This window comes from Lagopus leucura, unplaced genomic scaffold, assembly GCF_019238085.1.
Source record: "Lagopus leucura isolate 7727_CA_CO unplaced genomic scaffold, USGS_WTPT01 Super-Scaffold_1, whole genome shotgun sequence".
NCBI classification, from domain to species: Eukaryota; Metazoa; Chordata; class Aves; order Galliformes; family Phasianidae; genus Lagopus; species Lagopus leucura.
Genome location: NW_024962250.1, coordinates 6,509,932 through 6,532,419, shown reverse-complemented (window position 1 = coordinate 6,532,419; position 22,488 = coordinate 6,509,932). Strand labels below are relative to the sequence as shown.

Genomic DNA, 22,488 nt, shown 5'->3' with positions numbered 1-22,488 from the left:
TACAAACAATACAGAGGAATCATTTTTAAAATTCAGTTTAATATTATTTAAATATTTTCTGGGCTAAAGATTAGGCTTTATTAATTTATGTGCACAAGTTTTAGCTTAGAACTCCCAGGATATTGAGTCCAACCAAACACTACAAAGACACAGGGCAAAAAACTCATTCATAGTAAACAACTATATCTTCTTCTACTCATTATTCCTGTACTTCACTTCCAAATCAGTTTTAAGTCTAAAATAGTTGTTTAAAATAGTAGTATGCAAGTTTGCAGGCACTGCCGCTTTAACATCCTGAACTAATTAACAAACAGCTCTTCAGAATGTCTATTAGACATGGTACAGTAAATAAAAATATGGACTCATTTATATGTTAGTAATTGTTTCAAAAAAGCAGCTGGTAACTGAGAGGTAGTGGCAGTAACTCCAATGACATCCAAACAACTATTTGCCAACAGCCCCAAGTGCACAAAACTTCTGCACTTATCAACAACGGCCAAAACTTCCTCTTGCCATTTAGGCCTGTTTAATAAGAGGGCATGACCACTTCGGGTCAGCACAGGAGACCGCAACTACTGAATCAAAGCAGTGTGAAGCAATGAAGGGCATCTTGTTAGTTAACACAGGATGAAGACTGCTCACAAGTCACCTGCTATCACAGTGCATCAACTCACCACAAGCACCAAGCAGTATTACAAATCCACTGTAACCCCAGCCAGGGGTCTTGTAAAAGGAAAATTGCAGCCATTTGCAGCAGCTCTGGCATAGACCTGTTGTACACGTACTGATTTAAAACCAAGTTTTCACTGTAATCGGGCAAGATCGATTCAGCTACAGCCCAAATGCTGGGACTCCCACAGACCCCAGAGCAAACAACAAAAGCAGCACCTGCACGGAGCCAAGATTAGAACCCAGAGTAACAGACTCTGCTTTAAGCCTGCCTGTCCAACTCTTCAATAGCTCTGTTCTAGCTCTGGAGCAGATGTGCAATTTATGCTTCACAACCAGCTCACACAGGCAGTGAAGGAGCAAAGTGAAAACATCACCTCCTGAGAGATGAAAGGGCTAGGAAAGCTACACAGTGTAGGTCTTTAAGCTTTCATACTTGCTGCTTCTGAAGAAGGCTACTCAGAATATGCTCCTCACTCAAAAAGCAGTTGACTACAGCTTCTGAAGACTAGCACTAGTAGGCATTTTCTAGTCATACGACACAGGAGGGTTTGCTAACATTAGATGTTTAAGTGCAACTGAATATGGTGCTGTGGTCTACTTGCATTTGAAAACTCCATTAGGAAGACCACTTAATCAAACGAGTTCAGGATAAATGAGGCCACTGACTGTACATCACTGCTAATCTATTTCTTATCAACAGCAGCACACTCCCTCAAAGAGAAAGCATTTATACACAGAAGGGACTATGCTTCATCCAGGTAGAGGCAATACAAGGATTAGTAATTTAAAATAAGCATGTCAGCAAACAAAATATTCTCGACTTACTTGCAACTTACGGAAACCATAGTCCAAAACAAAAAACAGCAAGTACATGGAAAAAAAATACACTACTGCTTATAGAAGAGTGCAAAGTCTCAGGATTGCAACCCAGAGATAATATATTCACTCATCTTCCCTATAAAATATCCAAGCTTTAGGTTCATTTCAAGAATAGCTTAGTTCAATTTCTAGATGCCCAGTCACTAACATTCAGGAATAGACAGCAACTTCTCTCACCAGCAGTCACTGCTGTTCCTATAAAGACTGGTATAGTTAATGCAAACTTTATTTACAAAAGACACTTAAATTAGTTACTTCATGCCATGTGTCCATATAGAATCAACAGTTCAAGGATTACATGGAGAAGAATTCACAAAATTAAAAGTGAAATCACTAAAGACTTTCTAAGAGTTAAGAACTAGGAAAAAAGATCTTAAAGACATTACAAATAAAAAAACAAGTTATGAGAAACTAGTCTGAGCAAGAGGATGGTTGTTTACAGGTCTGTACACTAAAACTAATACACAGACAGCCTTCTATTGTCAAGAGATGCTCACTGCGAAGCAGATTATGTACAAATACTTGTGCCACAATGACCCAGTCCCTCCAAAATCCACTGTATTATACATAAACCAGTTTGTATACATCAGGCCTAAACGAGGCCATTTAACTATGAAGACTTCTAGTTTAGTAAACTAAAGCTGAAGACAGCAACCGTGATGCTGCCTCTCTATTTGCGACTGCTTTTTATTCTCTCCAATCTTTTTTTCAAGTCATCAATATTAGCTGCTGCAGAAGAGGATGAAGCTGTGGTAGTTCCAATGCCAGAAGAATGAGTCTGATTGGAGTCCAGATCCAGATGTTGGTACTGTTCTCGTGACTCACGGAGCTGGGAGAGCTTACTATGAAGCATATCAGTAGAGGAGGCAACTGTAGGGACTGCTGGTTTAGAGAGCAGAGATGTCAGAGGTGCTCTGTCTTCCTGCTATGGTGAAGAAAAGTGAAGTGTTAAGACAAACAACGGCAAAAGTGGTTTAAGTACAAAACACAGTTAATGGCTTTTCATTTTTATAAAAGGCACTGAAAACAGAAGAAAGGAAAGGAACAGTATTGCTCTAGATCACCAGTGCTATTAAAGTCAGGCGCCAAAGTCAGAACCGTGCAAAGCTAGCTACAGTACTCAGTTCTTATAATTTAAGCAGCGAATGATTAACTTGATGTCAGTACGAACACAAAGGAACAAGTCCAACCATTTGCATTAAGAAGTCACACTATATCCATGACACTTTGAGCCTCAGAGCAAATCTAGATTCTGAGGCGAATTTCTCTTAGGCGCATCAGAGCCAATATTTGAATCCTTATAAACGTAGGTAAATGAGGTACAATCCCACAGGATTTCCAAGTGTTGTCAATACGATACCTTTGCATTGTCAAGGCCACAACGCTGCCTGAGGATTTTTAATCGTTCCAAGTAAACTGAAGGCCCCACTTCCTCCCCATTTGTGTTTCCTATAGATGAAGATACAGTGTGGGTAGAAACAGGAACACACGTTTCTTCCACCTGAGGAGAAATTCCTGGAAAGGAGAAGTGTAATAAAAACAAGAGGAAAAAAAAAAAGATTAAAAACCTCAAAAATAAGCCTCTTAATCTATTGCTTCAAATGAGATGCAAGAGATGAAGAATCAAACAATCAAATTATGTGCATTTGCTAGGATAGGAATATTGGCTCTTTCATGCCTGTCAGGTAATTTTCAGTTTTCACTCTTTCAAAGAAAACAGTAAAAGAAATAAAGACATAAAGCAGTAGTAGAGCAGGTCCAGAAGTAGCAATGATGCTAACAGTTGGCAAAAGAAGGGTCACTGTATACACATGCAGGATGGGGACAAAGATGCTGATGCAAATCAAAGGTAGACAATAGAGGGAACATAACAATTACACTGGCAGGATAGGAAATATTTGGAGCTTTCCATCTTTTGCTACACTCTGTAGTACTCAGTCAGACCTCACCACTAAATCCTCTTTACTTCTTGTTCAGGTAACTTGAAACTACTGCAAAATCCAGTTCAGCCTGAAACAGTGATGTCCAAAAGGAATGTTACATGGTGTTCAAAGCCTCTCTACTAGAAGACCAGGGAAGGATTATACATTATGAAAGAAACTTCTTCCATTCTGAAATGAATGGCAAGTTGTAAGACTTACTTTGAACAGTGTTCATTAGTTTACTGCAAGGGTGTTTAAAAAAGATTTACAGAGAATTACAGTTAAGCATAGCTTGCAAGACAGAACAACATCTTTCATTATCTCCAACTATCATAGTTGGGGGAAGAAAACTGGAGTCCAGTTTGAAAGCATTTACTGCTCAATCAGCATTTCTTGGCTGTACAGAGTTTTAGATAAACAGGAAGTTCTGCCTTATATCTAGTCAGATAGATTTAAGAGGTGCTAAAATAAACCCTCTTCTGAATGTAATTCACAATATACAGATAGAAGAACAAACAGTAGCATGAGAAAGGCTAAAAAAAGCAATCACACAGGACACAGTTAAGCACCTGAAAAAAAGAAACAAATTAAAGGTAGCTTTGCTGGACAACATCAGCAAAAAAAAAAACAAACAAACCCACGAAACTACTATGCTGCTTAAAAGCAGAAAGTTAAAGGCAAACCTGACAGCTGTTGCTGTTCATAAAACAGCTTGTATACTTTCAAGTAAAAACTCCTGACACCAGAAACATGAAGCACAGATAATGCTTGTCCCACACTACAGGGCAGAACTTAAAATCACTTGTATATCAAGCACCTTTCAGATATTTCCTCACTTAATGCGATGACAGTTATAACAACTTCCTTGTAAACAAAGAACTTCTACCATGCAAACCATACTTAACACAAGCACTAAGAATATGTGAATTACTTTGGAATCCTATAAAAAAAAACCATATCTGGAGACGTTTAAAACGTGACACATGCAAGTGCTTCTTATAAATCAACCCTGTTGCTGTAATATGTACCTGTAGAAGAAGCAATGCGTCCTTTCCCCTCCCTTTCCGTTTCTATGAGCCGGAGGCCTCTTTCCACGTAGCTCTGGAAGAACTGAGATGAGTTTTTCAGGAAGGGCTCAATATCTGCATCAGAATATTTCTTTTTGTATTCATACAGCTCTGCCAAACCCTGGGAGGGAAGAGTTTCTGTGTATTACTACGAAGGCTGCATACACTGTTCTATTGCATCATGCTTTCTTCTCCACAGGAAGAGAGCTCTTACCTCCTTGGTGTTCTCCTTGGAGCCAATCTTCTTAAATATTTCTGCCAAAATATCATTCACTTTGGCTTTTGAAGCTTTTTCTTCCTAAACAAATAAAGGGAAACTTCTAAGCAAAGTGGGTTATACAATCTTCTCTTAAAAATGAAGGGAAGTTCAGACAAACCCACAGTACCCTCATCAGATCTGTTTGTTAGCTGGATACAGAACTTCAAAAATAAAAAAAAAAACACCAAAGAAAACCTTTACAGGAGTTCTATATAATCACAGCTACAGAGAAGTATAAAGACATTACCAAGTTGTAAGCATGATTCTCAGAGGCCAGCATTTAAGATCTGGTTTGGATATGGTTAACTCTTAGTAGATGAAGTGCTTTAGCAAGCAGTATAAAGCCTGTGCTGCACACACCAATGTCTCAGAAGACCATCTTACCCTGGCACGTATACACAATATTTAGGTAATACTAGAAACACTGCAAATTTCTAAAACAGCCCTAGAAATAAGAGATTATTTACAAAGCCACCTGCATGTGGGAAGAATAATCCTTACTCCACTACTAATTGAAGCTTGTTTTCTGAATAAATTGCCATACAACATATTTCTATTACTTACTATGCGAGAAGCCCCCTTTTCTGTATCTTTATCAGCTTTGCTTCCAGTCTGGTCCATGGAGTGCTTCATTACTCTACACAGGTGAGCCTCCAGCTCAGATTCGTTTTTGTTTTCTATCATCGTTAGGTGATCTAAGATCTAAAGAAAAAGAGGCAGTAGCTTTACAAAGTACGTGAACAAATCAATTTAAAGAAGTACATGACTGATGCCAGGTCTGACCTTGGGCCCTTTCAGCTTGCACAGGGTGTGAAGCAGAGTCTTCAATGTCCTTATAGGAAACTCACTCTTACACTGCTTCAGCTTCTCTTTGGGAAAGACTTTCATAAAAATGTGGATATCCAGTAGAATCCGATCCAGATTGATGCTGTTGATGGTTTCTGGCAGAAGACGCACCATTCTCCACAGACACTGGAATGACAGATTGACTTACAGCAAGACAACTCCAGGAAGGAATATTTAAATACTTAAGACCAGATTACACAAAACCATCTTTGAGTTGTTTCACTTTGCTGCAACATACATTGACATACATAGCTTGTGTGTCTGTTAAAATTATTGGTACGTATGGTCTCTCATTAGCAGCACTCTATCCAGATCTTCCTTTAGAAGCCATGCATAAAACTGTATGTAGTAGTACTGACTTTACCACCAATAACAAGAGACGGCATTCTGTGTGAAGAAGTTTCAGCAATTAATGCAAAGAAGCCAAGTACGCCTGAACACAACATGATGCCCTCAGGTTTAACCTTATAAAAAATGCTGAAGTTCTCACTACATCATGCCAGTTATAGAAGGGTGCTGTAAGATATACAAGCCAGTTTCAGCCTGGGATTGTTTGAATGCACAGTACACTAGTGTGCCTAAGAAAACAGGTCGAGCAGGTGACTGTATCTCCCTCTATGGAGCATGTATAAGCATGTACGATCTTCTGTAAACTACTAGCAGGTGTTAAGCTTTCTCTCAGTAGAGAGAATGAAGTCATTGAGTTAAACATTTAATAAATACTTCCAGTTATCGTCACTTTTTTTTTTTAAATAAACTATCTGTTTTTTAAAGCTACATTACTGATTCATAACCAGGCATTTCAGAGTTCAAAACCGCTATTAGAGGCTCACCTTCATGACAAGTTCTGAAAACTTAGGAGAGCTGGCTGTTGCTAGCAGACTGTCTTGAAGTAAAAGAAGCAGAGCACTAGAAGGATTAAGTTTAGAGTTGAATTACATGGGACAGCACTACACAAAATGACTAGTTTCTCAACACAGTATTACACCAGAGACTACTCCAGTTGTTCACATCATGCCATATAAGAGCTCTCTCTTTACAGCACTTCAGAAGCAATTAAGAGACAGTCTGCTGAAATATGAAACGTATACAACCACACCAAGCTAGTTTGCTTAGCCTGCCTTCAGCTGCACAGACTATGCAGACAAGCTATAATTACCACTAATAACCACTGACAATTCTTTGTTATTAGCTAAACAATCTTATAGAGATCATTCTTTGTTTACAACATGACTAATGAACATAATCATTCATTCAAGGAACACAGAAGAATAGATGGAATGACTACTAAGTCATGATTTTTTTTTTGAACAACATACCTCAAAATGTTGGTCTGGTCAGACTTTTCAAGAACCCTCAATACCAAGAGATTGACTGATCGGATGACCTGCTCACCCTCCTCGAGGTCTTCAACTCGAGAATCCAGCATTAATGTAATAAGACCATGCATTAGGTCCTTTAGCACGCCAGCAGAGGCTTCTCGAGCCAGACTCTCTACCTGGAACAGCTACCAATTGAAAACAAGGTTAAAAGACTTCCCTACATAAAATACTTCAATAAAAAGATTTCACTACACTACTAAATCCCTTTGACATTCCTGCTTCATCCCTCAGTGGGGGATTTCTGAGTAACTTCTGAAAATACTTAAATATCCAACTAAGTATACAAAGCTTAAGGAATGTTAAAATAGAACTAAATAGAAACATCAGGATGGCTGTAAGCTATTAAAGACATAAACAGGCATTCTTCCCTACCCCTACTGCTTATTCTCTGGTCCCTCCCAAGAGGTGCATTGGTGAGCAGATAATTAACAACAAACCTTTCATAAAATAATAGTGTGCTAGCCTAGGTGCAAGTCAGCTCCACTCAGGTATTCCATTTGGCTGCAACTTCAGCGCAGACATTCCTTACTTTTCACCTTAATTTATAGGTCAAAGCCTTACCGATATCATGCTCCCAATAATACAGCTGTAAAGCTTCGCTATCTCATCTTTGTCTAGCTTCTCATCTGCCATGTGTGTATTGTAGATTAACCGAAGCTGCATAAGTGTAGCTATTAGAAATTGATCAATGTGGCCAGACATAACTTCCGCTTTGTCTTCCTGTCTGAAAACTTCATCAATCTAAGATTTAAAAACAAAACAGAACACCCAAGTCAACATAATAAAAACAGTGCAAAACAGCTATAATTTAAAAACATTTACATAAGAAAAGTCTTGCCCTTATCTATTTTGCCAAGGTATTTCTATTCCAAGCTTTCACTTGAAATCAGTAAGCTACAAACTTCTATTGCTAATTCCAAATATAATATGTTACATTTATATCTCTTCAAAGGATCAGTATCCTGTACAGTCTTGACATCTATCATAGATTCTGGAATTAACAACTTTGTGAAATCTTCCAGACAAAACATTTCTACATAGTTTTCACACACTCACAGAGTGGGCTTTAACTATGAGGGAAGACACAAAATCTTTCTGCTGAGTCTGCACAGCAGTTTACATTTAAAAGTTAAGTTACGTTGGCAACAGTCTGCTTTTTCAAATCTGTATAGCATAGTCTCTATAGTATAGATGTGTACTTTACAAAAAATAAAATTACGTTTCTCCCCCCTTAGTGCTTCTGTGTTAGAGTCTATTCCACAACACAGAAGTGAAATCAATATTACTAAAGCGAGTCAGATGGCCCCTGTGCACTTAGTTTTGTCATCAGGGAGATTCTGAGCAGAGTCCATGTCACCTGACACGGTTGCTCCACCAGAGTGCAGCTCATCAACCTCGCAGAGAAATAGCTTAGTTCAGTATGAATAGTTGTTACACCTTAGTTCTCTTACCTGTGCTAGAGCCTGAATGCTTGTATTTATATCACCACTGGCTACTTGAGAAATGACACAGTTGATGGTAGAAGCAATGCTACTGTGCATGTCATCAAAGTGTGGCGACACAGCACGGATTCTAAACAGGTGAAAACAGGATTTGTTACCCTTTGGAGTGTTCTAGTTTATACTAAACTGCTATTTTTCAGAAGCAGTTTAGAGACAAGATTTTTTATCTTCATAGGGAGCATTCAAGGTAGAAACAATTTCTAACATATCTATGAGTTTACCAGTATGCTAACAGACATAACACATTTAAGAAAGATCAATGTTGTCTTAAAAAAGATGACACAAAAATAAATAAGCATAACTCAGGTTTTTCATTAGAAATAACAGCTATCCAGAATTCAAAACAGTACCGTAGATCATGACTCTGACATCTCTTTTCAGAACAGCTGACACTTCACCTTCTCAGGTAAAGAGGTCTGAATGTACAAACTGGTCATTTCAGCTTCTCAGAATAGTTCTTTAGTTCTTATTGGTTTTACTTAGATCTAACTAGACTCACTTGGGCTCAGGAATCAGGACCGGCTCAAAGATGTCATCTAGTTTGTGCTGTACAAGTGCTGGCATCTCACATTTGACAGTACCATTATCATTTTCAATTTCATCAAGATCCAGCTGAAATTCCCGTGGAACTGTATGTGCTGTCTCAGAGTGACTGCCCATATTGCGATTTTGGCTACAGAAACCAGGAGAGAGATGTTTATTAAATACACTCAACAGGCAAAAGTAACAGTGCTAACATCTACTGGTAGCCCTAAAGCTCCTGTAATAGAACAGCACACATTTTGGAGATGTGATTTTATTCAAGATCCTTAAAAACTTCCCTTTGCTGCTCTCCCCTAGCTATTAGTAAAACTAAATTTTGTAAGCCAGAAGAGCAGCTGCCAGTTACTTGCTTTCCCAGCTACCCTTACAAGATGAGGCCCCATCCAAACCACTGCCGTTAGGTATAAACTAGCTAATGCTGTTAGAGATCACTGAACACAGTTTAAAGTAGCACTAATGGAACATAGGCTTAGAGTTCATTTGTGTTTTTAGATGATGAATAGGATGCATGTGTACATAGAAACATTGCAAGCTCAAATGAATCTAGTATTCTCCCATATAACTTGTACTTCATACTAGAAGTTTCAAGGAAACATCGTATGCTATTCTCCAACAGGGACTTCTATCCCAAGACAATGAGCAAGTGGTAAGACACTGTTTCTGAGCTTTTGTTTCCAAAACCGTCTCTCCAGGCTGTTTCACACATGCTCATCCAATTCTGTACTATGTAATTGTGCTAACAAGTTAGGGACACGGTCCAGATAAATGCAACACACAGGACATTCTCCCAGCATTTCCAACAGCTGTCTACCACAAGTGCCATATCTGCCTGCAGCTTCACCTACAGACACCTCGGTAGAAACTTCTGCTGTTGTTTTCTTACTTTTGTTCAGATCACAGATCTATACACCTACTGAACTGGCTATGATAAACATGTCACCCTTTGGAAGGGATGACAAGGATAGAAATGGAAAGACAGAAGAGCCCCTGCACTAAGGAGTTAGTGGGCAGTACTTACATCCTATAAGTGCGATACATAATTCTGTCCATGGAGAAGCAGTGAAAAAAGGCACAAGACCATTTAGAAAGATTTCAAGACAGACAAGACAAAAAAAGTTTCAGACATTCTGTTTTAAATTCTTTGGCCAATTTTCACAACATGCAATGATGATACACAAAATAAAATAACATAGCTGGACATGACATTAGCACATACACTATACCACCTGCAGACCATAATGTATCATTACATACTTGAGTTTGGAAGACATATCCTCAGCTGGCCCCTTCCGCAGCATGCTAGCATTCGCACTGATGTTTTGGATACGCTGAGGTTTCTCCTCTGCCTGTCTCACTGGAGCAGCAGATGGTCTCTTGGCTGACCGTTTTATTCTCTCCTCCAACATGCTCATGTCTTTCTCTGACAGCTAAAACAAACAATGCTTTCACTCAGTGGAATGAGTTTTAGAAATGTGTACCTCTTGAAGGTGACACAATTATTACAGGCTGAGGTTTTGCAATTCCAAGGCAAGTCAATACTACCATCTAGCAGCTCTCCAACAGGGTCACTTGACTACCAGATGGTTGTCCAGGAGCTAGTTAATCCATATGGACAAGCTACTATATGAAATACAGCCACTTCTGGCCCACATTGTTTCCAAGAAACAAATCATTTTTAGTTCAAATCCTACCACTGTTAGTAAGTTTAACTGTTGCTTGTGTTGCTGAAGAACAAAACACACCTATCCACTCTTGCATGTCCTCTATATTTATGAGCCCCAGGCAACATTTTAACACTGGGGACTCCAAAAGCCAAGGTCCTGCTACAGCTTGCCTGTTCCAAGTACTTGCAACTCAACCATTGATATTTCCAGTTACACTCACATTTCCAATCAGCTTGAATACTTGGTCACCATGAACGTTGTAGACAGTTACAATGGTGTTCAGTGCAGCATTGCGAACGGTGTTGTCTCTATCACCAATATGAGTTGCCATTTCTTTCAAGGCTTTCCCTGGAGTTGGCTGGCATACGTTCATGCCGTAAGATTCAACCAGACATCCAAGCTCTTCCAGGCACTCTGAAGGAAGAAAATGACACAAGCAGATTCAAAATTAAAGCTGCTGAGAAACAATCCTCTGACTTCTGTGCTGTTTGAGAACGAACATTCACTATACAGAAGGGTGAATCACAACACTCAATTTATTAACAGAATGATAGTTCTTGCCCTCTGTGTTGATAGATGCACATCTTCTGGGTGATTTATGAGATAAAGAAGCACACAAGCATCTAAAAGCTGTCAGTCATTCCCATACCTTTCCAAGTACTTCCCATTACTGTGAGCTATGTGATGTTCAACTTCACAATTAGGCAGTTTAGACAGTTGTAAGTTTGTAATGTCGTATCATAGAATTTAACCTTCTAGATTTATAAGGATGAGATTTCAAGGTGACCATGAAGCTGTTTGAACTTTAAAACACTATATGGTAAACAATTCCTAAAGTAAAACAGTTGAGACCTCTGTACAGCATAGAGACATCTTTTCAAAGTTCTGATCGTATTACCAGATTCCCTTAGTGACCTGGACAGTACTGTCGTCATTGTTCTCCACAGCACTGTTTTATTAAAACAAGCCTCCTCAAGGAAGACTCAAACAATGTTAATGTTAAATTACTATTAACAGATTGTTACACCTTCCAAAGATAAAAAAATGAAGAGCAAGATTATTCTTCCTTTAACTAAAATACATGACAGGGTTACTTGCAAGTGCATATAATTCTACATACAGGGCAAATCTCATCTTCCACTAGAAGTTAAGTTGGTTTTTCAGGATGCAAAACAACACGGCTAAAAACTGAAACTGCTTAGTATGTAATGCTATTTCCTACCTGCACGCTGTTTTGAGTTTTTAGATTTTGTCCCCTCCATGATGAAAGTAAACATTTTGCTGGCTGGATATATGAGACACATCCTATTCAGGATGGCACGCACATCTTTGCGGATGACATCTTTTGGTTCTCCTACCTAATAGAAAAGCAGAAACAGTTGGGAAGAAATACTAAACATTTTGAACAGACTCTTCATACTGATGAGTCGTTTAATGTCAAGACAGTCAAAATTATTCTCAGTGCAAAAACTCCTTCTGGAAAATGCCTTTTAAAGGCAAATACACAACACATTCAGAATGAGCATCACTGTAGTAATTTGTTATCCTGCAACGTTCCCCACAGAAAGCGAGGTTAACTTCTGCATAATAAAGAGTACCTTTATGATGAGATACGGGATGAAAGACGATGCTTCATTTTCCGTAAGGTGATACTCCTCTTGGCTCAGCATATTGAACAGCAATTTAAGGTATTCAAGTGTTTTCATAAGAACACTTGTGTTGGTATCAAAGAACCGTAGAGTAAGCCACTTCAGGATTAGATCCAGGCAGCTGATGACTCCTTCTTTCTCATTCTCCAAATGCTTCAAACAACACGGGGAAAAAAGAGGGGCAAAGTGAAGCACGCTGTTCAAGAAATCAGAACAAGGAAAAAGCTATGCCTGCTGAGACAGTCTACACACACTGACTGATTTCTGAGGCTGCAAGTGCTCACTTTTAGCTTAAACAGCTTTCTGACATTTTAAGAAAAACCTCTAGTGAACAAACTAATTTTCTCTTCTCCTCAAAAACATAAAATTCATTAATTATCTGGAAAAAAGTTACAATCTCACAGTACAGTTACCTCTAGCTTCTCAGAACACTCCTAGTTGATTTTAATTCAAGATGAGACAGCAAGGAATAATTATTTTTGTTGTCATCCACTAGCACAGATCCAAACTTACCTCAATCATAACAGCCAGTGCTTTGTTGTGGTGCTGGAAGTCTGCATGAAACATCTCATCCTGTAACCATTTGGCTACACAACTGGACATTTGAGTTTTCAGCTGTTCAATGTATTCATCACGAGGAGTAGTGAAGTTCCACTTCAGCACCTGCAAAACATCAGCATTTGGAACTCAAAGCAAGCAGCACTTTTTGCTCTTGAAAAAGTCTGCAAATTGTATTGTTTTCAGTCCTACTTCAGAATCTGTTTTCAAAATCTTCTCATTATCAAAAGACAATGGGAAAATTTAAATGGCTTTTGCTCATCTTGGCTTCCATAAAAGATCCTGTGTTGAGCAGTCATCTTTAGGCTGTTACCTTAATTTCTACCAACTACTTAGAGTGGTTGTTTTTAAGCTACATAGGTCTTTTCACTGGCAAGTAATCAATGAAGCATGCTTTAAGCAGCAAAATTTCCACATGCACAAAAAAAAAAAAAAAAAAGAGCTTGTTAAGAAGTACCATTCAAAATACATATAAAGAATTTAATGTGGATCCTAGAACTCCAACGTTAGGTACGCACAAAAGGTTGATCAACTTGACACTGTAAAGCTAAGGATCATCTCTTAGAAGCAGCAAGGAGTTCTACAAGAACATACAGATGCACAAAATCTGACAAACAGACAAACATCACAAAGTAATATGGGCCTGTGCAAGTCAACTGGGGCACTGGATAAACAACCCAAAGGACAGACAGAAAATAGAACTTTCATGTCCTAGCATAGTTAATTTTAAATGCCAGAACAAAAGGATGTATTAAAATTAATACTAATTCAAAATAAGTGAATGCATTTAGATCTTTCTTACCTTCAGTCCTTTTTCATCTTTCATTCTCTGTTCTTTCCCATTTGGGACTATGATAAAAATGGGACCTGATTTGTCATCATCCTCCTTTAAAGTAGGCTTGTTTAATATTTTCTTCCCCTGTACGCCCTGAGAAAACAAAAACAAAAAAAACCCCAAACCCAAGGTATTAAGAAGCAACACAAGACATATGCCTTAGTCCAAGCAATAGCAAGCATTAGATGCCAGCCAACCTCATGCTGCCTACGTAAACAAGAGCCAGAGAGAAGCTGAAAGAATAAAGTTGATTAGAATTTTTTAAAGTATGTGCTCTGCTGCTGTGGAAGCAATACTCGTGACAGTGTGTGCAACAGCACCCTGTGAAAGATGACATATCATTCTGGACCAGTGCACCAGTTACCCACACACATACCTAAAACCCAATGTAGTACCTGTTTGATAGATTTGCTCTTTGTCAGTCTGGTATTGCCTTTGCTGAAGTTTGTATTAGTTTTGGACAGGCTGGTACTGCCCTTGGACACACTGCTATTAACATCTGACTGCTGTAAATAAGCCATAAGAAAAAAGGCTTTGTTGTTAGAGACATATTTACTTGGAAGAGTTACCAATCCACATCTCTTACATGGGCTTTTATTTATTTTTGTGTCCATTGCAGAGGTATTAACTCCAGAATCAAAATTCTGACAAGCAAATATATTAACTTTGGCAAGCCTACAACATCCTTCCAAGTTTGTTCCATTCATTTCTGTCATAGCTCTGGACTTGCGTCAGTTTTTTCTCATAACATTACTTGAGGCAATAGAAGCAAAAGGATTATAAAACAAGGTGGGTTTTTGCTTAACTTTAAAATATATAGAAAAAAATCACTAACAATGAAAGAACAATTCAAGGATGCACAGCTGAGGCTGTGACTGTGCTTTCAAACATATTCTTTCTCTTCTTGCTTCTGTGTTCCTACTGTAAAGGAGATGAATTTCCTTCAATACATGGGTTCAACACTGTTGTTCACAGCAGAACAGCAATGGTAAGAATAAATACTCAATTACTTGAAACCAAGAAGACAAACAAATTTACAATATGGAATGAGCTGTTCACGTGGCATTTAAAAACAAAACAAAACAGGCTTAGTTAAACATTATTTCTGTTATTACCTACTTAAGTAGAAGTTATAGGAACACCTAATTTCAGAAATCAGACAAACACACTGATTCTTTTTAAAAGCAGTCCCAAGAAAGGGCTATACTCTTTTACACATAAAACATTACTCAATCTGTTAATTTAATTGAATTAATATCACACAAAATAGAATATAATTACCTTAGTTTTAGAGGAAGTTCCTCCTACTTTGGCTTTTTTGGGATCAGGCTTAGATTCCATGGTATTTGACCCTGAATCTTCTGTAAGAGCTGGAAAAACAAAGATCATCCCAAACTATCAGGAAGCCTGTTTCAAATCAACACTGCTTTTTTGTTCTTAGAACAGAATAATAAACTACTCATGAAGATAATGATAGTAATGTGCGATAATGCCCTTATCACACAGAAAATTTTCTTTTGCATGTTAGCACACACAGTTCCCCACATCGTTATACATCAAATTTATTATAGTTTAAAACATAAATAATCATTAAAGTACTGTTTCACCAAAAATTCTTCTTAGGGGAATGTAAACCAACCCTTTTCTTCAGTTATTTCCCAGAACTTGAGAGGTTACCTGATGCAGGTTGGAATTTGGCTGGAGCTGCTCCCCCTCCCACTCTGGAGGATGCTTTAGCAGGCGGAGCTGGTTTGGCTGGCATATTGGCTTTGGCTTTTTCAAGCATGGCCAGTACCTGGTCTTTGGAAGTAGGCTAGAGGGCGGGGAAACAAAATAACAGATATGGAAGGATTATTATTTCAATACATACCTCAGACTAGAAAAACGACAGTACTTTGAAGCAGAATATTCTCTAGTAAGCATCTTTCATGACACTTGGAACATCCATGCTTTCAGATCTTCACATTCTGAGATGGGACACCTTGCCATTAGTTTATTTCTGGAAGATGTATATGAAGCAAACCAGCAATCTGTTCCAGCTGAGCAGTCCTATGAAGTTACTTGAGAACCCTATGAGTTATTGTTTGAGTAAGCCATATATGTGTTTAAAGGCATACAGTTAGACAATAAATGGTAAGCTATCAACAAATAGATTTCTTTCAGAAAAACACACATTGTGAATAAATAACAAGCTCTTGTAGTGATAAATCAGTTGTGGCCACGGTCTTTTTGAAGTACAGAAAACTTGCAATCTCCTGACCTTATTTTCAGCCACCTGAAGTTCAGTGCAGGCAAGGTTTTCCATGACCAAATACATCACAAACCTAACCATTTAATATTCACTTAGTCGAAGTCACATTAGCCACTCTTAGTCACAGCAATACCTTCAGCTTGCCGGTGGCTTTTGCCATCTTCTCAAAGCCAAGATGCATCATAAAGAATGGCAGGGCATCCTGAGCCTTTTTACGCACATCTCCATTTCGATCTTCAAGGCAGGAGTAGAGGTGAGGCACACATAAGAGCAGGTCAGAAGGAACAGAGCGGAGGGTAGGCAACTTGTCAGCCAACCAACCAAGAAGCTATAAGTTTAAAAAATGTTTTTGAATAAGCGATTATTGATATTTGGAACACCTAACATAAGCCATAAGAGCACGAACAGCAGTCCTTTACTCATTCATACAAAGAAAAGGAAAAAACTATGTTTAGGCAAACATACTCCTAAACAACGTAAGTATAGTATTAACAATTCAGAAACAACAAAAAGTGAGTACAGTATTTGAATATGCAGCTACTTCAAAACTTGGAGCCTGACCAGGTAAGACTGTGTGCGCTGATTCCTCCTTCTGTAAATAACACTGGAATTTCAGACTAGGTAGCACAGCTGATTAGCAAGTTGCACTTCGTTAACCTCAATATATTAACACCTCCAGCTCTGTTCTGGTCTTCATCACTACTGTGTCAATTTGACGGGAAACAAAATAGTCTTATAAGGGTGACCAAGAGGCTAAACCTGCATTTTGGAGGCACTAAAATCTAAGTTACAGCTGTCACACCAGGGGACAGCTCATTAGCCCTGTAAAGTTTTGTCAGCAAGAACAGAGAGTTGCTTCTTGTTTACTTACATAATAGTTGTATTATGCAACATCAGTTTGCTTATATAAAGTTAGTCCATAGCAAAAACGGTTATTTTGAGCAAATACACACAAAGAGCAGTTAAGAGAAGCCTACCTCTTGCCTTAGAAAAGGATTTTCTTTTTTGAGTTCCTCAGATAGGTCTTCTCCTTCCAGCCACTCTTTCATGCCAGTTTGTTCAGCCCAGGCATTCACAGTTGCTAGTGCAGCAGCACGAACATTATTCTGTAGCAATAACAAGATTTATGAATAATCCTAAAGAAGGGTCAGAAGATTACAACAGAAGATTCTACATTATAAATTTTGAACTACGTTTTCATTTGCTACTTGAGAAACGTAGGATTCAGAGTCTAATTTTAGTGTCGCTATCGCATACGGAAATAAGCAAATCATATCATAAACTTACTATTAAAAAGTGATAAGTATAATAAACAGGCACAAAAGGTTATCTTTAGAAACACTTCAAACTTGCTATCTTAACCTTAACTCCTGAATGAAAAAATAGGTACAGATAAGGTTGACTTCTAAAGAATAAAGTTGATTTATGTAATGGTTATATCAGGCTTAGCATATACATACAGCAGGACAAGAAGATTATGGAACCTGTTAGTAGTTTCAGGGCAGTCTTATTTCAGGTTTCTGAGCCAAGGTCAAAACAAGGGCAGGTGAGTCTCTTACCCAAGATCTGCCTTTAGTGTTTTGGTTTAAAAAAAAAAACAAAAACAACAAAACACATTGTGTCTTTTTTTTTGAAACAGTTATGTGAAATTGGAAGTCAGATGGAACACACGATTCTTCAAAGAAAATCTGTCAGTACAAACACGAGTGTACACATGAGAACAGACCACTCTCCCATAGGCTGAGTAGGAAGCAAGACGATATTAAAGCTAAAGTATGTGTGTTTGTATAACAGATACATAGGATACGTGTTACATTGCACTTAAAATTGACTCAATTCTGGCATGTACCCAGAGTCAGCATCCTTACTAAAAAGTCGTCCACAGAGGGAAATCCTGTGCCAAATGCAAACAGCTACATTTGTCTACTTACAGGTTAGAGCCTGGTTTTGCTTAATTATTCACTGAATGTCAGTATTTTAAGCAAGGCTCAAAAATCTATCTCATCTCCCTAAATACCTGCAACTGGATAAATCTTGCAGAATAGTTATTACTGCAATGTTTGGATGAGTACACAACCCTCCATCAGTATCACAGCACACTGTAATTGTAATACCAGTAACATTGGTATTATGCATTTGTATTGCACATTTTGGTGATGATACAGGTTCATCTCAGTAGGTCTTATCCATAAAAATCATGTACTTGCAAGTGAAGACAGCTTGCTGCTTTCTCATGATAACTTGAGGGGTGAATAAAAGAAAGAAACCAGCTTGCTCATAAAAAAAAATTAGTTCCTTTGGACTGAGGAAACAACCTGAAATAAACCTTATTTTAGTTTGTTTTTTTTTTTTTCTTTAAATCTAGATCCTTATGCTTAGTCCTCCCATTGTTTGGAAGGAGACCCAGTTTCACTGTTGTATTAAACACGACAATTTCTGTAGCACAATTTGCGCATGTTCTCAGAACTGTACAAAAGTGAATTTGTAGATGTGTAGATGGTAATTTAAAATCTGTATCCTTGCAACTATACCATGTAGTTTTGAGCTTTAAACAGACAACGAGCTCCTCAGTTCACATAATGAGGTGTCTGTTTTGTTAGAAGCCATCTTTGTATGCGACTTCTGACTTGCTGGATTTTAAATGGAACTTAGGCTCCTCAGAGAGAGATCCCGGAGAAGGGAAAGAAGCTAGATACCGTGACTTACAAGTAGCATCAGGATAATACTTGTGCTCTTCACAGAATAAGAACGATCTCCAGCAGAAGGGACTGTTAGATTTTGAGTGCTGCCCAACTCCACCTTCAAAACTGTCAGTAGTCAAGTAATCTGTAATTCTTGGCAATCCTGACTAGTCTCCACATACCAAATGATTTTAATTTATTTTAAAATGATACTCATCTATTTATGGCAGGCAAGACTTGCTGTCATTCCTACTGGGGCAGACAAACACATCAAGCTTTCTGACACAAAAAGGACAAGTCTCATCTGAACTCCTTGAACAGAGTACTTTAGAGTTTCTGCCTCTTCTAAGAGGAGAAGAATGAAGTCAATGCAGACACCACCAACACCAAGGATGCAAACACATTAAGCATTGGTACACTGATGCATGTTGGCATGCAACATCAGCATGTTGTACTTCAAATATCAGCACAGCTCGTCAGTATAGTAGAAGACATTTTGCTTGTTCATTTGTAGATTCAAGAATACCACAGCTTGTAAACTGGAGCTGGCTTCTCGTGCTTTCAAATACACACACTCCTCAGAAATAGTAAGCTTCATGAAACTGAAGCACAGAAGCAGCTATTTTCCCCTAGGTAATAACAACCAGCTTCTTCAAATAAGAAGGGAACCTTCTATGTTCAATAACAAGCAATTGATTAGAAGGTACTTGCTAAACCAGTATCAGTTTATGCTGAGTGAGCTTTGGCTTCCAGAAGAGCAATGCTAATCTCCAGGCACTTCCACTGTAAGAGTTCATCTGGGCTTGGGGGAGGTGAAGGGAAGATGATTCTCCTTCTCAATCTGCATATAAATGCAGACTTGTGAAACTGTGTCAAGCACCTTTCTCCTACAGGCATCAACAAAAATAGTACTTCAGTAGGAATCCAGTTTTGACACACATCCTCAGCAGCTTTCCAAGTAGTTGCTTTTGCTGCTAGGAAGACTTCCAATTTCAACCTGCTCACCTACTTCCTGCACATTTTACTGCTCACACTCAGAATAGGAACATCTGAAATATCACCTCTGATGATTGCCTGTGAATTCTGGCACAAGTTGTTAGCATCTTCTCAAGCCTCCCTCTCTCCAGTTGTCCCAAATAGTTCTTTCCATGGTCCTAGGTTTGATTTGACACAGTATCTTGACAAGCTCAACAATGACATTATACAAACTTCAGTATAAGTCAGTGCCATATTTCAGCCTACACAGAAGTCTCCCACACAGTGACACAGAACAAGACAACACTGCACACTGGAATTCACACTGATACACTAAAAGAAGACTTCTACGAGCAACCTTAAAGTCAATCAGGTTTTCTTGGTAAAGTAGCGTACTTTCAGTCTGAAAGTTCAGTTCATGTATACATAGTCACTGCGTTTCATTTGTAAGATGAATTATGACCCCAGCTCCTGTTATTCACAAGCAGTAGAATATATCTCATGCAGAATGCATACCAAGGATACTTTATTTGGATAATAAGTTGTCATTTAAGCAAAAACAATCCCCCTCCAGAAAAATCACCATCACAACTTGCATGAGCTTCCAAAGCTTTAATTACCATTCACATCTCAAAAGCAAACAGGAACAGTTATTCCCAGGTATACTTCAGGGCAGAAAGGCAAAAATGAGACCAAGTTGGCCGGAAGTGTCGATCTGCTTGGAGGAAGCGAAGCCCTACAGAGGATCTTGGAAATACCACTCTTCTGAAAGAGTGGTCAAGCACTGAAATGGACTGCCCAGGGAGGTGGCAGAGTCACCGATCCTGGAGATGTTCCAGGGACATTTGGATTTTGTGTTGAGGGACATGGTTTAGTGAGTACTATTGGTGATGGTTGGACTGGATGATCCTGAAGGTCTTTTCCAACCTTGGTGATTTTGTGATCTGGACAGGCTGGATAGCTGGGCTGAAGCCAACGGGAGGAGTTTCTAAAATGCCAAATGCCAGGTCCTGCACTTTGGCCACAACAACCCCAGGCAAGGCTACAGGCTTGGGGCAGAGTGGCTGGAAGACTGTGGAGAAGAAATGGACCTGGGGGTATTGACTGATGCTCGGCTGAACATGAGCCGACAGTGTGCCCAGGTAGCCAAGAAGGCCAATGGCATCCTGGCTTGCATCAGAAACAGTGTTACCAGCAGGAACAGGGCAGTGATTGTCCCCCTCTACTCAGCCCTGGTGAGGCCGCACCTCGAGTACTGTGTCCAGTTTTGGGCCCCTCACTGCAAGAAAGACATTGAGGCCCTGGAATGTGTTCAAAGAAGGGCAACAAAGCTGGTGAGGGGTCTGGAGCACAGGCCATATGAGGAGAGGCTGAAGGAGCTGGGAATGTTCAGTGTGGAGAAGAGGAGGCTCAGAGGAGACCTTATTGTTCTCTATAACTACCTGAAGGAAAGTTGTAGTGTGCTAGGGGTTGGCCTCTTCTCTTGTGTAACTGGTGATAGAGAATGGCTTCCAGTTGTACCAGAGGAAGCTTAGGCTGGATGTTAGGAAATACTAGTTCTCTGAAAGAGTGGTCAGGCACTGGAATGGGCTGCCCAGGGAGGTGGTGGAGTCACCGACCCTGGAGTGTTCAAGGAACATTTGGATGTTGTGTTGAGGGACGTGGTTTAGTAAGAACTATTGGTGATGGCTGGATGGTTGTACTGGATGATCCTGTAGGTCTTCTCCAACCTTGGTGTTTCTGTGATTCTGTGAAAAGGAGAAAGGTATTGAGCATCTTACCTTACTGTCTCCAAGGACTGTAATGACAGGAATGCCCAAATTTTTCACATGCTGTTTGATATTGGGGCCCATTGCTGTTGCCAGCTGCTGAAGAATGCTCAGCGTTTGTTGCACCTGCATATAAAGAGAAAGTAAAGAGAAAGTCTTTGAATAAGCTACTGATACAATCATATATGCAAAATTCAAAATCACATGGAGAGAGTTAACGCTGCTGTACATAAGCTTTTACTTCAGAATGCCTGCTCAGTGATATAGGGACACTGAAACAGGAGCATTACTTGTATGGCGACACACATAATCTCCTTTTTTGGAAGATTTTTTCATTAATACACTCCACTGGTTTCAAAATAATGGTTTTGTGACATTGCAACAGCTCTCTGCCATAAACTATTTCTCATTTCTGAACTGGAAATAGTTGAAAAGTAGGTTTTCAAATAACATACCAAGATTTTATTGGAGTCATTGAGACGACTCTTCAAAGCAGCAGGAAGTTCTCCTATGTTGGGCTGTATGAACTTGGCTTCATTAATAATGCTTGCCACTTCATCTAGACCTTCTTTCCTGATCTTCCAGTTTTTGTCCCCAATCTTAGCCACTAGCTCAGCTGTGATCTTATCACTGTACAAAACAGAAAAAGTAAAAAGTCCATTTTCTTATTTACATGCCTTCAGTATTTGAGTGCTTTAATAATGCAGATTTATGCTTATAAAGGATGTCAATGAAGCTTTGAATTGCAGTGCAAATGTCTTCAAGTTGTAGAATATAAATGTACCCAATATCTGTTCTTGGCAGAAGATCCACAACATCATTCCCAACATCTTCCTGTTCCTCTTCCTCACCATCATCCCCACTTCCTCCACTGTGCCTGGAAATGCCACGAGTTGGTGCTGGTGCTGTCTGTCCTTGCATCTGCAAGCAACAAAAGCTTACAATGGCTATTTTAAAGTTTGACATTAAAAATAAAGGCACTCATACAACACAAATACACTATTTCAGTGTCAAAGATTTTAAAACATAATACT

General features: G+C 39.0%; 1 protein-coding gene and 1 non-coding gene across 7 annotated transcripts in view; both read right to left on the bottom strand.

Moving 5' to 3' along the window:
* Nucleotides 1–19: 19 nt before the first annotated feature.
* The window catches only part of CKAP5 (cytoskeleton associated protein 5), a 47,591-nt gene continuing 25,122 nt past the window's right edge, over nt 20–22,488 (bottom strand). For 3 of the 6 annotated variants that reach the window (XM_042870213.1, XM_042870204.1, XM_042870220.1), the window contains 25 exons: nt 22,239–22,375; nt 21,910–22,084; nt 21,467–21,580; nt 17,007–17,135; nt 16,163–16,357; nt 15,456–15,591; nt 15,060–15,148; nt 14,174–14,284; nt 13,746–13,871; nt 12,899–13,048; nt 12,335–12,538; nt 11,959–12,094; nt 10,957–11,150; nt 10,327–10,499; nt 9,029–9,202; nt 8,479–8,599; nt 7,589–7,768; nt 6,965–7,152; nt 6,479–6,554; nt 5,583–5,771; nt 5,364–5,501; nt 4,755–4,838; nt 4,502–4,661; nt 2,912–3,066; nt 20–2,476 (listed from right to left, as the gene is read on the bottom strand). In XM_042870213.1, the coding sequence (XP_042726147.1) occupies nt 2,222–2,476; nt 2,912–3,066; nt 4,502–4,661; nt 4,755–4,838; nt 5,364–5,501; nt 5,583–5,771; nt 6,479–6,554; nt 6,965–7,152; nt 7,589–7,768; nt 8,479–8,599; nt 9,029–9,202; nt 10,327–10,499; nt 10,957–11,150; nt 11,959–12,094; nt 12,335–12,538; nt 12,899–13,048; nt 13,746–13,871; nt 14,174–14,284; nt 15,060–15,148; nt 15,456–15,591; nt 16,163–16,357; nt 17,007–17,135; nt 21,467–21,580; nt 21,910–22,084; nt 22,239–22,375 (3,789 nt within the window). In that variant the 3' untranslated portion in view covers nt 20–2,221. The remainder of the gene's footprint in view (nt 2,477–2,911; nt 3,067–4,501; nt 4,662–4,754; nt 4,839–5,363; nt 5,502–5,582; nt 5,772–6,478; nt 6,555–6,964; nt 7,153–7,588; nt 7,769–8,478; nt 8,600–9,028; nt 9,203–10,326; nt 10,500–10,956; nt 11,151–11,958; nt 12,095–12,334; nt 12,539–12,898; nt 13,049–13,745; nt 13,872–14,173; nt 14,285–15,059; nt 15,149–15,455; nt 15,592–16,162; nt 16,358–17,006; nt 17,136–21,466; nt 21,581–21,909; nt 22,085–22,238; nt 22,376–22,488) is intronic. The other 3 variants (XM_042870238.1, XM_042870229.1, XM_042870247.1) reach the window with 3 other exon arrangements.
* LOC122181205 lies at nt 8,317–8,427 on the bottom strand. The gene has a single exon (XR_006179379.1). It is a non-coding gene; the product is annotated as a small nucleolar RNA SNORD67 (small nucleolar RNA).